Genomic DNA, 16,118 nt, shown 5'->3' with positions numbered 1-16,118 from the left:
GGAAGGAAGGAAGGAAGGAAGGAAGGAAGGAAGGAAGGAAGGAAGGAAGGAAGGAAGGAAAGCGTGAAACTATGACAGATAGACAGATAGATCAAAACATAAAGATTTATAAAGTATTAATCAAAGAAAATTGTGGCATGGATATCAAAGACTTCAATTTGTATGTTTGATAATAGAGTTGTTTCAAAATGTAATTATTATTAATCCCTTTGAGACAATTCTATCAGGAAAGCAGTGACCATCAGGCCCCGGAGAGATGGCTGGATGGTTAAGAGCACTTGCTTGTCTTGCAGAAGACCAGTACATACATGGTAGCTTGTAGTCCACCGATTTAGCTCCAGCCCCAGGTGAGTCAAGCTGCCCAGGTGAGACGCAGCACCACAGGCCACAGAGATAAGCACAGGGCCCCATCCATACAAATAAATGGGCCTTGGCAGTGGAGACTGAGCCATGCTGAAGCCCCTGAGACAGTTGAATGTTCTCTGCCAGTCAGTCCTTGGAGCATGCACCATGTCAGGCCAACAAGGTCACTGTCACTGTGGTGTTCAGTGCCCTCCTTTTTGTGAGGCCCAAGCACTGCATTCTTTCCTCAATCCAATGTGTTCAGTAGATTCTGGTGCCTGGTTTTACTGATACTATTTTGATACACACATCTGCTTATAGGATCCCAATTTACATTAATAAATTCATAGGGCAGCACCCTTTCCATAATTAAGAATAAGCTGCATACCATTCTCTGCTTCATGAATGGTATCTGTGTATCGATCAAGATACAGAGGCTCTCTACCTTTCTACATCTGCTCTCACACAGGCGCAAAGGATGTGTATAAAATGGAGTCTCTCAGGACAAGACACAACCTGAAGCCAAGATCGTATACAGAACACAGTCTAATCTCACCAGTTCAATAGAGCAGATTTAAAAGAACTAAAGAGAGAGAGAGAGAGAGAGAGAGAGAGAAAGAAAGTAAACCTATTCAAGTAGCCATATTTTACTAGGAACGAATAACCCTACTTCAAAGCCTCCCTCCTCCTGTTTGCCCTCTGTAGTTATCACTTGATGTGGTATTTTGAAGTGTCGGGAGGCAACTGTGATGCTTTCTTCTTTCACATTGTATTTTGAATTCTAAGGCTGGACAATTGTCATAGCTCCCCCTTCCTCAAAATACTGTGTTTAACAAGGACATGGAGGGTAGGGCTCAGAAGCTAATTATGATGACAGTGGTAGAACCCGCTCACTCCCAACTAGCTACATAGCAGCGGTACTGGGTTATTTAGGCTCTACTCACGAGCTTCAGTCTTATAAAGTTTTCCTGCTCCTCCTTTTGACGCTTGTGCTGTTGGTGCTAGCTGCACACAGCTGTTGTGTTAGAAACTATGTTTCTTCTAAGATCTTCATACTTTTACATATCACATTTAGGTACTTGATCAATTTTGCATTATTTATTTATTTTATGTGGAATGAAATACGGATCCAACTTTTAAAATTCTATTTTATTATTATTATTTTTTTGGCTATCCTATTGCCCCTGGTCAATTCACTGAAAACACTAGTTTTTCTGTACTGACTTGTGCTGACAACCTTGTCGGAAGTGAGTTATTTCTAAACCTTCATTTTACTGCTCACGTGTGTGTTTCTTCCTGTGATGGCACCAGACTATCCTGATTACTATAACTTGGAAGTAAGTCCTAAAATTGGAAAGTGTGATTTTCCAACTTTGTTTATACTTTTCAAGATTACTTTAGCTAATTAAGGACCCCCTATATTCCCATGTGAAGTTTTGGGTCAGAATGTCAGTTTCTACAGGCAATAGAAGAGAAAGGTCAAGTTGAATTTAACATGGATTAAAACCATTCATAAACCTGGGGAGTACTGCAGTCTTCACTATGTATTTTCCATGAACAAGACCTGTGTTTCTACATCTTCTCTTGGGAAACCTTGGTGACAACTGCTCTGTGCCCTTTTCATTGTCTGGGATGGAATCGGTTTCTTATAAAATAGCTATGTCAGTTTTTTTTTTTTTTTTAAGATTGCCTGTTGACTGAGTCACAGGAAGCAGATGATAATCAGCATGTGTTACTGTCATGTTCCAGCACCCTCCCCTGTGCTCTCCCTTCCCCACTAGGGAGCCCAGATGCCACCTGGGCCGCTCTGGTGCCTTGTTCACCATTTCAAAGAGCTTTGGATGAAGTCCCCACTTCATATTTTCCTTGATTCAAGAGATTCCGGGTCTGTTTTGCAGCTGGCCAGTTGGCTGGGAACTCCTCTGTAGAGATGTATCGCCAGGTGCTTCTGTCGGGATGCCGCTGTGTGGAGCTGGACTGCTGGAAAGGCAGGACTGCGGAGGAAGAGCCTGTCATCACCCATGGATTCACCATGACAACGGAAATCTCCTTCAAGGTAGAGTGAACAAAGTTGCTAAAAGGCAGCCGAGACCTGGCCCTACCCAGGTAAAGCCTTTTCAGGCGATGTCTGGGTATTACTGTGAAGTTCACTGGCTGAGAATCACCATTGCATTTGAATTCAGACACTAACATGGAGCCCTTTGTCCAACTAACCAAATCTAAGGAAAGTGGCTTAGGAAAGGACAGATCGAAGTTTTTTGTTTGTTTGTATTTTTGTCCATTCACCATTTTCTTGTATCTTATTTTTGTTGAACAAAAGTATCGACACTGATACTTTTTTTTGCAGTGAGTGTGGGTTCAAGACAGGGCTTCTCTTTGTAGCCCTGGCTACCTTGGAACTCAGTCAGTAGACCAAGCTGGCCTTGAACTCAGAGATCCACCTGCCTTTATCTCCCACTGGGATTAAAGGTGTATACTTGACTCAGAGGTACATCCTTATGTCAACCTGCGCACTCATGTACCTACCATGCGAATCAAGAAGCAGAACCCCAGAAACATGCCCGTGTAGCCATCCTCATGCAGAGTCCCCGCCGTGAGAGGGCGGCCCTTTTGCGGAGCACAGTGACCACTGCTCTAACATTTGAGAGCTGTGCACATTTGAGGCAGCGTAACAGTGTGACCCCGCCAGTTGCAGAGCCTGGCTTACGTTGCTAAATATTCTAGTCCACATTCTTTTCTGTCTTGGATTTTTTTTCACTCCACGTTGGGAGACTTGTGATTTTTATCTCATATATTTCTAGCTTGTTTGCTCTATTCATCTTGAAGACAGTTAATTGCTACCATTTTATTATGATATCACTTGAGTGTCTCTTATCTGAAATGCTTGGCTTTGTTCATGTTTGATTTATTCATCCATCAGACATCTTTCAGATTGCACAGAGTTTTATCAGTTTGGGGGTAAATCATTGTAGACCTGTAACCCAAAAAAATCTAAAAACCCAAATGTTCCAAAACCCAAAACTTTTTTGTATACAATGTTTGTGATTAAAAACTTCAAGCTTTAAAGCACTTGGGATTTCAGGGTTTTAGACGCAAAATGAGCAGCCAGGTTTGAAACTAGGTGTCTATCAGCCGTGGACTTCTGATAGCACATGGCTGATAAGTGTTACTTATTTTGCACATGAATGGAAAGGGTTTCTGTCCTGGGGAAGGTAGTATCCTAGTGAATGTTTGTTATGAAAGCTGACAGGATGGGCTCAGATTGGATGATTTGGAAGAGGACTGACAAGCAGGTTGGCCTGTGGTAGACTGGATGTTGTCAGGTGTGGAAACGAGCCTATGATTGTGTCTTTACTAGTCAAGGAGGCAGGACCGCAACTGTTAGTAACAGAGAAGCATCCAGCAGCGTCATTAAGCAGCACTGGGGTGCTTGGTCCCCTTCTTCCGCCCTTGGGTCCATCCTGTGTTGGGCTGCCTGCCACCCACTAGACGGACGTCCAAGTCAGCGTATCAGATTCCTGCCCACATGCCCTGCAAAGAGCCATTGCAGGGACTTACAGGTCTGTTGGATGCCAACATCAGATGTCCTAGGTCCCCAAGGAACAATCTGGAAGAAGGTGGACATGTTTCAGGGAACATGGATTTCAGTTTCAGGGAACTGAGTTGACTTGGGTTTCTCACCACTTTCAGATTTTTTTTTTTTTTTTTAAGGAAGATTGAAAGGGAAATTAGTTCTAACCCTGGGGCACTTGAGATGCAACCAAACAAAACAAGTGTTGATAATGGGATAGCCAACAAGAAGCAGGGTTTTCAGGCTCTGTCATACTCAGTTCAGAGAAATGGGGTTTTTGTTTGTTTGTCTGCCTGTCTGTTTGTTTTTTAAAGCTACTGTGCTGGGCACCAGCACGTGTCCTGTGTCACTAATGTCATTACTAATGTCAAGAGCAATTAGTGGGACACTCTTTCTGCAGAATTTGTTGTTATTGTTTTAAAACAGGATTTCTGTAGCCTAGGCTGGACTTAAACTCCAGCTCCTGCTTCAGTCTGTCCTTCTAGAATGTAGGAATCCAGGCATGTGACACCTTACCCTATAAGTTGGCATTTTAAGACTTAGGTTACAATGCCATAAATAGAGAAAAGTAACACTTAATCTCTCTTAATTTCACAACATATTTAATATAGTATTGACTTGAATTCTGACAAAAATCTTTAAAAGTTGTATTGGCTCCTGAAACCAACCACTGTGAAAATTTTAATAGTCTCAATTGAGAAAAAAAAAAGAATAAAGGTTTTGATGGTTTCATTTCCATATACCAACTTTCTTTTACCCCCTGTTCATCCCAATCTCAACTAGTTAGGCTATGTAAGAAAAAAATGTGGCCAGGGGCCAGAGAGCAGAGGCTGGGAACAGCCCACATGCTGGGAGTCCCTTCAACTGCCATGGTGGAGAGGGTTCTGACCGTGGGAGGAGTGGGGACAACCAGGCACCACACTTGGGCTGCTGAAGGGAAAACTTACCAAAACTGCCTGCACCCTGCTTTTCCCCTTAGAGTCCATGGAAGCTGCAATTCTGTTTTCTTAAAGCTTAATCTCCAGGGGCTGGAGAGATGGCTCAGCAGTTAAGAGCACTGGCTGCTCTTCCAGAGGACCCAGGTTCAATTCCCAGCACCCACATGGTGGCTCACAGCTGTCTGTAACTGCACTTCTAGGGGATCCAACACCCTCACACCAACAGAAATTTGGGCAAAACACCAATGCACATAAAACAAACAAGTCTTAAAAAAAAAAAACAACTTAATCTCCAAAATCCTTTGAGGTCCTGGAAACAGAATAAACATCCCGCACATTTGAAGTCACATTTCTTTTGCGCAGAGCACTGGCTTCCCGGCCTAAGCCCCAGGGCTCTCTCCGAGACTCTTCCTATGCACTTGACCTACGAGTGGTGCTTCAGTCTCATCTGTGAGTGCCTGCTCTGCTCACTGCCTGTCCCTGCCTAGACTCCTGCAGCCAGCTCCTCTACCGAGTCCAGACACTGCCAGCTTTAGAGGCCTAAGGGCATCCACCAGCCCAGCAGACTGCATTCCTCTGCCTGCTGCTGGGTAGGGTGACTAGGATAACCAGAAAGGGTCAGTTATACCCTCCTGAACCCTAGCCCTATGGCTCCTGCTCATGTGATTCGGAGAGACGTGGAATGGGAAGGGGGCGGTAGTGGAAAGCCTAGCCTGAGCTGTAGATAAATTCAGAAGCAGGATTTTTATTCTCCAGGAGCCAGGGAAGGAAGGAGCCAGAGCCTCACTCCGAGTCCTGTGAGTGAAGTGCAGAGCCTAGGTGAATGACTCTAAGTCTGGCTCTTAGAGCTCCCCCATGGACCCCCCCCCCGCCCCACGTCTAGCCCCTGCTCTGCACAGTTGCTTTCTTAGAGCCCAGTGTATAAGGAACCTTTGTAATGGTGACATAGGAACAAGGGATGGGGCCTTCTGCTCTCCACTGTCTCCTGTGCAAATCACCCTGGTCCTTGCTACTTACTGTGTCATTCACTCAACTCACTCTGCAACAGGAACTGCATGAGCCTTCTTGCTGTTCCCTGGCCCTTCCAGGCCTCCGCACCTCTGCACAGATCACACTGAAGCTCTCCTCTTCCTTCTTTGAAGCACTCTCAAATGTCACCCCAGTGAGGACTCCCGCGACTTCTCTATTTCGTACTGCTACTAGTGGGGATCTCACACTTTTCTGGATAGACATTCTCTCACCCTCTCACTCTGCATTTTTAAATTTCCACATGGCACCAGTCACTTTGTGAAATCCCCGCCTGTCCCAGCAGGTCTCCAGCTATCATGTAATCCCCACAAAGACAGGGCCCTTCATTCTGTGACCCCATCCACCCACAGCACATTGAATTGAACCTGACAGAGAGGAGGTGATCAATGAAGATTTGGAGATTTGCCATCAGACCAATCAAAGTGCGGCCTCACTTTCATGTCCCTCTGGCCATTATGTAAGGGAAACTGCTTCCCCTTTGTTGTGTATGAAATTCAACGTATAACATGTAGGTGGGCAGTGAAAAGGTTCCGCTGCTTCCTGGGCATTTGGAACTGACTTTGCAGTGTAACTAGACTGCATTTGACAGTTGAGTGCATTGTGCAGCAGCCACCTAAGCCGAGGGCAAAGTTTGTCATTTCTGTGTCACACCATGTATCTGCCCTCAGTTCATGTGCTCCAGAACATGCCATGGGCTGTTCCTCACAAAGCAAGGACTCCTGCTTACATACACTACTTGCTGATCATATGCACAAGGAGAGAACGCTATGTCCTAGGAAGAGGGGCATGCTGTGTAGTCAGCCGCTGTATGCCAGTGGTGGAGCTGTGGCCATTTGAGCGTTGCTCCTGTTTTGATACCATCTGTCTTGGTCTTTCTGATGGCTGTCCTCAAAATGCAACTTTTGGTCAATCAGTCTCTTTCCTTTCGACATAGGACAGACACCACACTTTCACTCCATCCCTGGATTTTTCTCCCCTCAGACAGCTAGTTTTAACCAGCAATCATATGAAATAGTATGGAAAAAAGAATAACACATGATGAAAATGGATAAAACCATTAACCTGAGCATTTCTGAAAATAAGACCTTGTTTTCTGAAAGAAGTAATAATTTAGGGTGCAATTTTACATGACTCCATAAATGTCTACCTAAACAAACTCACGCTGTTCTTTTCTGTCCAGGGCAAAGGTTTTCTTTTCTTTCTTCCTTCCTTCTTTCCTGTCTGTCTGTCTATCTGTCTGTCTTTTACATTCTTTTCTTTTTTGTTGTTTATCTGTTTGTTTTTCAGGACAGGGTTTCTCTGTGTAGTTTGGCTATCCCAGAACTCTCTCTCGGTAGCCAGGCTGGCCTCAAACTCACAGAGATCTACCTGCCTCTGCCTCTGCTTCTGCAAGTGTTGAGATTAAAAGCATACACAACCACACCCTGCAGGCAAAGGCATTCAAGGACAGTTTTCCCATTGACAGTTAGTCATTGAACTGTGTGCTCAGGAGGTTACTGAGTAATAGCAATGGTACAGAAAATGACTGTAACACCCATGCCACTAATGCAGCATGTGTGAGAGAGTGAAGCTTAAGAGCCAGTGCTAGCTTTCTGACCTTAAGCATGCCTTACAAAATATTTCAAACATTTAAAAAAAAAAAGTCTCCCAGGAGGAGTCTTAGATCTTTGAGTCTTCCCCAACTTAAAATTCAGTGAAGATTGACAAAGCTTTTTTAACCTGTAGTTAAACATGCAGAGAAGGAGAAGAGTTGGGCAGAGAGAGGAGGAAGGAAGATGGGAGGAGGGAGAGAGAGAAAGAGAAGATAGATGTTGGGGTGCTGCTCTCCAGCTGACTGCTAGGCCAACTCTCGGGCCTCAGGACCAGTTCTCGAATTCCTGGCTGTAGGATCACAGAAGGGCTTCCTATCGCCAAGCCTCACTCCTTACCAGCAAGCAGGGGTGGGAGTGCAGTCAACCACCACCCTGATCTCATTGTGAGTGCAAGTGTGGTTCACAAACCTGCCCGGCACATGTGAGAACCTTGCAGCTGTGAGCTGCAGGCAGTGCCACTAGACTACGGAGAGCCAAACTCCAGTTTTCTTTCTATGAAAGTAAAGGTTGTAGTGTTACTTACATGCATAGGGAGTTTTAATTCAACCAGACTGAGGCCTGAGAGTCAAGGTAAGTCCTCTGCAAAATTGATAAGGGGAAGTTTTGCTATCCTGTCAGCTTGGCCTGTGCCCACTAGGAAGGTGCATAAGGTGGACTTGGTTGGGAGCCTGGTGGGAGCTGAGAAGCACATGACCATGTGACCCATGAGCTTAGAAACATTCTGGAGTTGATCTTGACTTCTCAGGTCAGTTAATGTGCTGAACTCCCACCTCATAACCTGTAAATGGCAGACAGTATTCTCTTTATGGAATGCCAGTTGCTTGGCACAGTCCATGCCTGCAAAATAGCATGTACTCATCTAATGGAGGCCTTGCTACAGTAAGAGTGTAGGTATAGCCAACGTGGGGAGAATCAGTACAAAGATAAGAACCGTAAGATGACTACCATTCCCTTGAGGTGAGCTGGCTTTCTTCTCTCACTGTACCTTCATAACAGACCTATGGCATAGGGCTCGTCACCTCCACTTTACAGCCATGGAGCCCCAAGCCCTGAAGCACTGCATCATTTTCCCAGCACCGCACCACTTCCAAGTCCAAGACACAAGAGCCGAGCACAAGCCTATTTCATCCACAACCTGTGGGCAAATGCATGAAATAAAAAATGTTACATCCCGACATCACTTGCTTTTTATAGTGCACTTATTTTGACGGACTTAGCTGTGATGAAAGTTAAATTGATTATGTCTGAAGAGCAACCTGTGAGTTCACTTCCAAGAGACAGTAAGAACGACTCATCATTCCTAGAAGGTAGATGCAAATGGAGCACAGAATTAGAAAGCCTCGGGTGTGCTCCGGGGCGAGGGAAATGGCTTAACAGCACAGCTATAAAGAAAGCTGTGCGCTGCACAGCAAAGGGAGAGGACCCTGTGGGAAAGGTTTGGGTGTGAAGGATGAGAGGAGAAGGTACAATAGGACAGGAGAGTGCGTGAAGAATATAAAATATATATATATATTATAAATATAAATATATAAAAGCAGTGTATGATACTTTGAAACTTAAAAAGCATATATGGGACGCTTAAACACTAAATGAGGGGCTGAGGAAATGGCTCTGAGGTCAGGAGCAGAGACTGCTCCTCCAGAGGTCCTGGGCTTGATCCACAGAACCCACAGGACAGATTACAGGTATGTGTAACCCCAGTTCCAGGGGCTCTGGTGCCCTCTTCTGGCCTCTGTAGGTACTGCATGAACATGGTACACAGGCTTACATGTAAATCTTAAAAACAAACAAACAAATAAATAAATAGATAAATAAAGTGATTGTATTTCAGTGTAAGTTAAATAAAAAAAAAAAACACTTTGGGAAAATAATGCTGAAATGCCCAGTGGTGAATATGCTTTGCGATCTGATCCTTTGTGCATTACTATAGACACTTCACAAAGAAAAATAATTTGGAAACATGTGAGAGGCTATTAAGGAGTTCATGTTACTCAACTCAGTATTTTTCCTTTTGAGAGACCATTCCTAGAAGAATGCCCCCACCCAGCAGTTGATGGCTAGTTAAGTCAATCACAGCACTTTTATCTTTCTGGACTTGGATAGCACTGTTGAAGCTTATGACCTCATTGTTAGATGGAGAACGTAGAGTATGAAGTACCCTAACACCAGGATACAGCTCCAGCCTTGACATAAACTTTTAAAGCAAAAACACACCTGAAAAATACCCGACCCCCAAAGCCATATAGTCCATCATTCCATGTGTATGAAATGTCTGGGACAAGCAGATATAAGGAGACATGGAGATTCTGGTTGTGGGGTGGATTGCGAGAGTGTGAGTGTGAGGTGGGGGTTGGATAAAGACAGCAACCTGTAACAAGGCTGTTTGCAGTAGACTGGAGCGATGGTTACACAACCCTGGATGTCTTAAGCACTATTGTCATGAACACGAGGTCTACCTACATTCTGTTTGTGTTTGGTTGGTTTTGGTGCTGGCCATCAAACCCAGGACCTTGTCCACTCTAGGCAGGTGCCCTGCTATCAGTCCTCACTCCCGCCCCTTTATTTACTCTTAATAGCAATATTTATTAAAAATACAGATTATGTAACTATTGTTAAAAATCATTGATAGCACTTTGGTCCAGAAAGTAAATCTGTGGGTAAAGAAAATTGGCTTATATGATTGTCCATATTTTCATGACATGACTAGATGGTTTCATTACAAAGGAACAAAAGCTACAATCAATAAATAAAAGAACTGTCATTTCCCCACTTGCTTCCATTCCACCAAAGCCCATTTATTCTTTTTTTTTTTAACCTTATGGAGCCAGAAGCCAGAACTTCACAGCCTCTTCCACCCATTCCAACCATTTGAGATACTTCTATTAAAAAAAAAAAAAATCAGTACAAGAGCACATGCCTAGCATGCATGAGGCCGTTTTTGAGCCCAAAACTGCTATAAGAAAATAGCAAGAACAACAAACCTAACACACACAAAGACTAAGAAACAAAAATAAAAATAAGAAAACACCATACTAATTAATTTATTCCAAAGGGGGAAAAATGTGCCCCTGAAGAACTGTGTTTTGTTGACTATGGATGTGTTCTTGTTTCAGGAAGTCATAGAAGCCATAGCAGAGTGTGCATTCAAGACTTCACCTTTTCCCATCCTCCTCTCCTTCGAGAACCATGTGGACTCGTAAGTATCTGGAGCATTGAGGGGGCAGTCTGAGGCCTCTTTGGCAATGATCTGCCCAAATTCAGATGATGTGGTGTCAACAGTGGTATCTTTCAATGATGCCGCACAGTAAGGGGCATGCTTTCATTGGTTCATTTACATGTTGTTAGCATTAATACAGCCTCTGGCTTGTGGGGGCCATCTGCATGCCACAACATGATTTTAAACTGAGGACTCTGCTTTACAGTGTGGTAGAGCATATTATATTTAAGACGTCATTTCTTTACTGACTTGGAATGCAGTGAGCCATTCTTAAAACCTTCTTTCAGTCACTCTCTTTGCTACAAATTTGAAAACCATTTGGTTGCCTTAAGAGGCCAGTTCCCCACGCTTATGACTGATGATGGAACACCTAGAAACTCTTTTCTTTCACCTGTGTCTGTTGGTCACATCCCTCTCCTTCCTTTGCTTTTCACTGCTTACCTTATTGCAAACATTTTTCTGTTTCAAAGTAGCCCGCACTCACTGCTGAGTCATACAAGGAAAAAATAATTCTGACTGAAATACGTGCCATGCTGGAGATGGAGTGAGGAACCTCGTGTATATGAGGCGTGTGTTCTTCCACTGAGCAGCAACATCCACCCCTCAGTTTTGACATGGTATTGTTATGTAGCCAAGATTGCTTTAAACATCAATTCCCCTGCCTCAGCCTCAAAAATGCTGGATTACAAGTTGCTAGCACATCTAGCAACTATTCATTTTATTGAAAGAATCAAGGTGAGGTAAATTATTACTATGATATAGATATTAGCATGTGTATCACAGTATCATACAGTCGCTTGTTTTCACAGGCCCACAAGAAAAGATTATTTGTGTTGAGACGAAGTCCATTTACACCATGACCTTAGTCTGTGGAATCAGTGCTTGAAGGGCATGTGGTAGGCCATGGTTACTTACAGAGTGTTTTGAAGCCTTCATTACCTCACAAGCACCCCTGACAGAATTTTTTTTTTAATTTTTATTTATTTATTATTATTTTTTTAGTGAAAGCTGGTGGTACCTATGGCAATAGGACTCATACATTTCTTTATTCCTTTTTCTGTCTAAGAGTCTTTTCCAGTTTACTAATTTGCAACACAGGCTTTAGAACATGAATTTCTAAATCTTCAAGAAGCAGTTTAAGCAGAACCAAAATTTAGGCATTCCATTAATATGTAAAAAGCAGAAAGCAACCTTACTTTGACATAACTGATTTTGTTAAGAATCTGTTTCTAGTTTGTTCTCAGGACAGCACAGCATTTGCCACTCAGCATTCTGTTTCATTGTGAGCATTTAATACTGTGAATGATGAAATCACTGTTTATGGTTTTTCTAACACTCCTGAGGGACTGGGAAGACAATGGAACTTACAGCTTCCCTTGCTATTTCTCCTCACCCCTGCAGGGACTGCATTTAACAGTTGATTTGCTGCAGCAGCTAAGATTTGCAAGTAATATTGCAAGAGGCTTTCTCCTCCATGTCTATCCCATTTTTCCTTGGCTTCCAGCAAGCGCTGGCCATTTTGCTCAGGCATAGCAGTTTTCAGGGAAGTCCACAGTGCCTTGCTTCTGTTTTCTTTAATAACAGGCATCCATCCGTGTTATTTTCTTAAAGGAGAAAGAATCAAGAAATGCAGTTGCATTTTTGCATTGTCTCACCTGCTACGAAGTAAATTCTACTCTGAGGTAGACAGAAAGGCCACATCTGTAACCACCACTGGCATAGCAAAGCTGACACTCACTGAACATGTACTTTGCACCAAACACTCTTCCCAGTATGTTTGTTTACTGCTCATGCAACCTTTGGTATGAACCTGTGTTCATCAAAGGAACAGGGTACCCTTATCTTACAGGTAAAGAAACTGAATCCCAGATGAGCATTTAGCTTGCCTGAGACTATGCAGCTGAGATGAGATTGAAACCAAGTTAGCCTGGCCTCAGAATACAGGATTTTAATCAACACGCGCAGGCACACACACACACACACACACACACACACCTAAAGAGAAGAATCAGAAACTTCTAAGATATGGAATCAAGACAATCGTAACTCTACAAGGCAACTGTCAGCAGGTCCACTCTGATTTGTCTGTGACCCCAACCACAGGATGTGCTTTGCGGCCTTTCACTCTAATTACACAGAGATCTCAGACTCAACACAAACCTAGTTCCTACACTGTGCACAAAAGCAAAGACACTCTAGCACCAGGATGCTGAATTGTGCAATGTAGCCGTTGCAGGTTCATTCATAATCCACACACGACGAAAGAAAACAGGAAAACAACTTTCTCAGGACGCACAACTGTGGTAAGGCGTAGCAGAGGGCAGAGTGCTGACTTCTGACGTGAAAACAAGTTGTTTCGCAGTCCTCTCCTTCACCCCCAGATAGCCAAGCAGCTCAGCCAAGCGCTCTCCCGGGAGGACTCTCACCCCGGGAAAACGCGGCCTTCCGTTAGTGGCTAGAGCTGTCTATTTGAGCTGTGGGTCCCGTCATCAAGTCCACGCTGTGCGTGTCCTCCCCAAAGCAGACGAACCCTCAGAATCCTCAGCCAGCGACCCAGCCCCACGCCGGCCCAGCAAGGCCTGCTTCCCCTTCCGGTAGGCGCGGCAGGGCCTCTGTACTGTCTCTGCCACGGGCCAGGCTCAGAACTCCGCTTTCTACTCATTTGGGCCACACTACCATAAAGAGAAGCTTGTGCTGGGGTTAAAAATGGAAGAAATCCACAGATTTTAAATCGCCTCCCAGTGGATCACTCTGCACTCGCTGGGATCCTCACCTGCAGCCAGCACGCCCAGAGAGCGGCTTCCCGCCCCCTCCCCAATTACACACCTCCTAACCACACTTCCGGTTTCAGCACTCCCCACTTCCTGCCAGCGAGGTGGCTCAGCAGTGAAGGTGCAGACTCAGGAGGTCCTCACGACCCACACAAGGTGCTTGGGGACGGCAGTGTACCGCATTGTCTTCCGTTCTTTGTTTGCCCACTGTGAGGGACGCACGCACACGCTTGCACGGGCGCACACAAACGACATAACCACTGCCACCACACACAAGACGGGGAGGAGGCGGGGAGGACGGAAAGTTGGTTTTAAAGGGTCCCATTTGACTTACGAGCTAGCACTTTCAAAGAGTCTTGTATTGACCTTGACAGAAGTGACTTCCAAGCTTGGCTTCACCACAGACTGTGAGACTTTGACAAGTTACCAATAGGCTTAGCTTGTCTTGTAAGATTTTACCCCTTGCAATGGGGCACAGTCTTCGTCAGAAAACTCAACCTCCTTGGCAGATGCAATGTGGATATTTTAATATGTTTAGAAATATCTGTCGCGGCTTGAAGCACATAATATTTTTGTGAATTTTTTTCCCTTTTATTACCATCATGGCTGATGTTGATACTCTAAAAATTTTGGGATTTCTTTATTCGTTAATTGCAGTTTTAATGTCATTTAAATTAAATCAGTTAAAGTCTCTTTGTTTTCACTGAACTGTGTGTGTGTGCACGTGTGTGTGTGTGTGTTCAGTTTGCCCTCTGCTCTATTAAAAGGACATTTGTGTTAATTGACAACAAGAATGGCCTGCTTTCTAAATGCCACACTTCACTTTTTCTAGATGTCTACATCTTCCTCCCTTGTCTTCACACAGACTTCTTTCACAAAGCAGTCCTCAGACCTATAGCATCTGTTCCCTGGGACTCTCTTAGCAATACTGCATATTAGCCCTGTAGATTCTAAGTGTGAATCTGAAGCATACTAATGCTCCACGTGTGGCTCTCCTGAGCCACATCAGGAGATGATGGCTACTCATATCAGAATTACCTTTAACCTTCATCAAATGTAGCTGCTGCTTATTGGTCCTTTGTTGTTGTTGTTTTTCGAGACAGGGTTTCTCTGTGTGGCCTTGGCTGTCCTGGATTCAGTTTGAAGATCAGCCTGGCCTCAAGCTCACACAGATCCACCTGCCTCTGCCTCCCTGAGTGCTGGGATCACAAGTGTGTGCCACTGCTCCCAGCTAGGTCCCATGTTCTTCAGTGCAGCTTAGAACAGTGCCCAGGCAGATGCCCTGGGCTCAGCTGCAGCCGGAGAGCAGGCTGACCTAGCCAACTTCCTGTGTAAGGTAGCACTGGGCAGAAATCATCTTCCCCATCAACCCTGCCGGTTCCAAAGGTCCCATCCATAGAGCTCTACTGAGTTGACCTTAAGCCACCATCTCCAGTATGAGTCAGGAAGCAGTCAGCTGTCAGTCCCCTCTCGAACTTCTGAGAGTGGTCAGCCTCTACTAAGACTGTGTAAAATCTTGTTCAGCCAAGACAGGAGCAAAGTAGAAGTGTAGGGCTTCACTGTGAACACGATCCCAGGCAGGGCAGGAGGATTTCGAGTTCGAGACCAGCCTGGGATATAGAGTTTGAAGCCAGCTTGAGTTATGTAAGAAGCGCTTGTCTCCAAAGAAAGATGTAGAATGGTTATGTCGGGCTTTGCAAGTTCTTGGAATCTTTCGTTTAACTCTCCCTGCAGTTCCAAGAAGATAATTTCGAGAGTTGACACATGAACCCAAAAAGCTCACTGGCCCGTGGAGTGCATGCTTCGTTTTGTTAGACAGCTAAAATGAACACTTTCCTTCTGCTTTGCAGCGGAGCTTCAGCCTAAGCTCCTGCTTCCCAGAAAACACAGTATGTTCCTTCCTTCAGGGAAGGAGTGGAAAGACAAATTACATCTTATAATCTTTATGATTTATGGTAAAGCACCATCATTTTCATCACGGTTACCATTCCTCCTTTTTTATTGTTATTATTTTAAGCTGGAAAGGATTGTCATTGTAGTATAACCAGGGGAAGTCAAGACCCATAGCCTGTATATCACAATCAAGCTCGTAACCCCCAACCAGTAGCACTGGGTACTGGGTAACGATGTTTATTGTTGCACAGGATGAGAAAACTGTTTTTTAATCACATCTGAAAAGGTCAAGGGAAACAGGAGGCTGAAAGGATGCGATGGTCCCTCTAACAGCATCTTTACAAGGGCTGGAGGCACAGTTTGTCTAGGCTAGCCATAGACTGGGCATCTCCTCCCCATGGGACCACCTACACACAGCTCGCTCAAACCGTTCTTCAAAGCTGTTCACACCCATCACTCCATCGTTTCTTCTCAGCATCCTTTGTCTGGTTCCAAAAGCAGTTAAAAACGTTCTCCTTGTTGAGATTCAGAGCAGTTCAGAGCCAGGTACTCAGGTCGGCAAACCCTGAACTCCAGCCCCTGTCAGACTAGTTTCTTCCTAGCGGCCAGCCGGGTTTGCTATCTCCTTCACTGCAGTCTTTGAGCACAGAAGAGCTGTCCACAGGCCACTCCGAGTACAGAGGTGTACGTGCGCCTGCCATCCCAGCACCCAGAAGGCTAAGGCAGGAGGATGTCAAACATTATGCCAGCCAAGACTGCACCTTG

At 44.6% G+C, this 16,118-nt stretch overlaps 1 protein-coding gene across 8 annotated transcripts in view; it reads left to right on the top strand.

The window, feature by feature from the left end:
• Plcb1 (phospholipase C beta 1) overlaps positions 1 to 16,118 on the top strand; it is a 758,762-nt gene that overhangs the window by 548,821 nt on the left and 193,823 nt on the right. For all 8 annotated transcript variants that reach the window (XM_055605263.1, XM_055605143.1, XM_055605110.1 and 5 more), the window contains 2 exons: positions 2,241 to 2,398; positions 10,586 to 10,668. In XM_055605263.1, coding sequence (XP_055461238.1) covers positions 2,241 to 2,398; positions 10,586 to 10,668 — 241 coding nt within the window. The remainder of the gene's footprint in view (positions 1 to 2,240; positions 2,399 to 10,585; positions 10,669 to 16,118) is intronic.

This window comes from Psammomys obesus, unplaced genomic scaffold, assembly GCF_907164565.1.
Source record: "Psammomys obesus unplaced genomic scaffold, mPsaObe1.curated_primary_1811, whole genome shotgun sequence".
NCBI classification, from domain to species: domain Eukaryota; kingdom Metazoa; phylum Chordata; class Mammalia; order Rodentia; family Muridae; genus Psammomys; species Psammomys obesus.
Note: the sequence above shows the minus strand (reverse complement) of the source record. Positions and strands in the feature narration are given on the sequence as shown.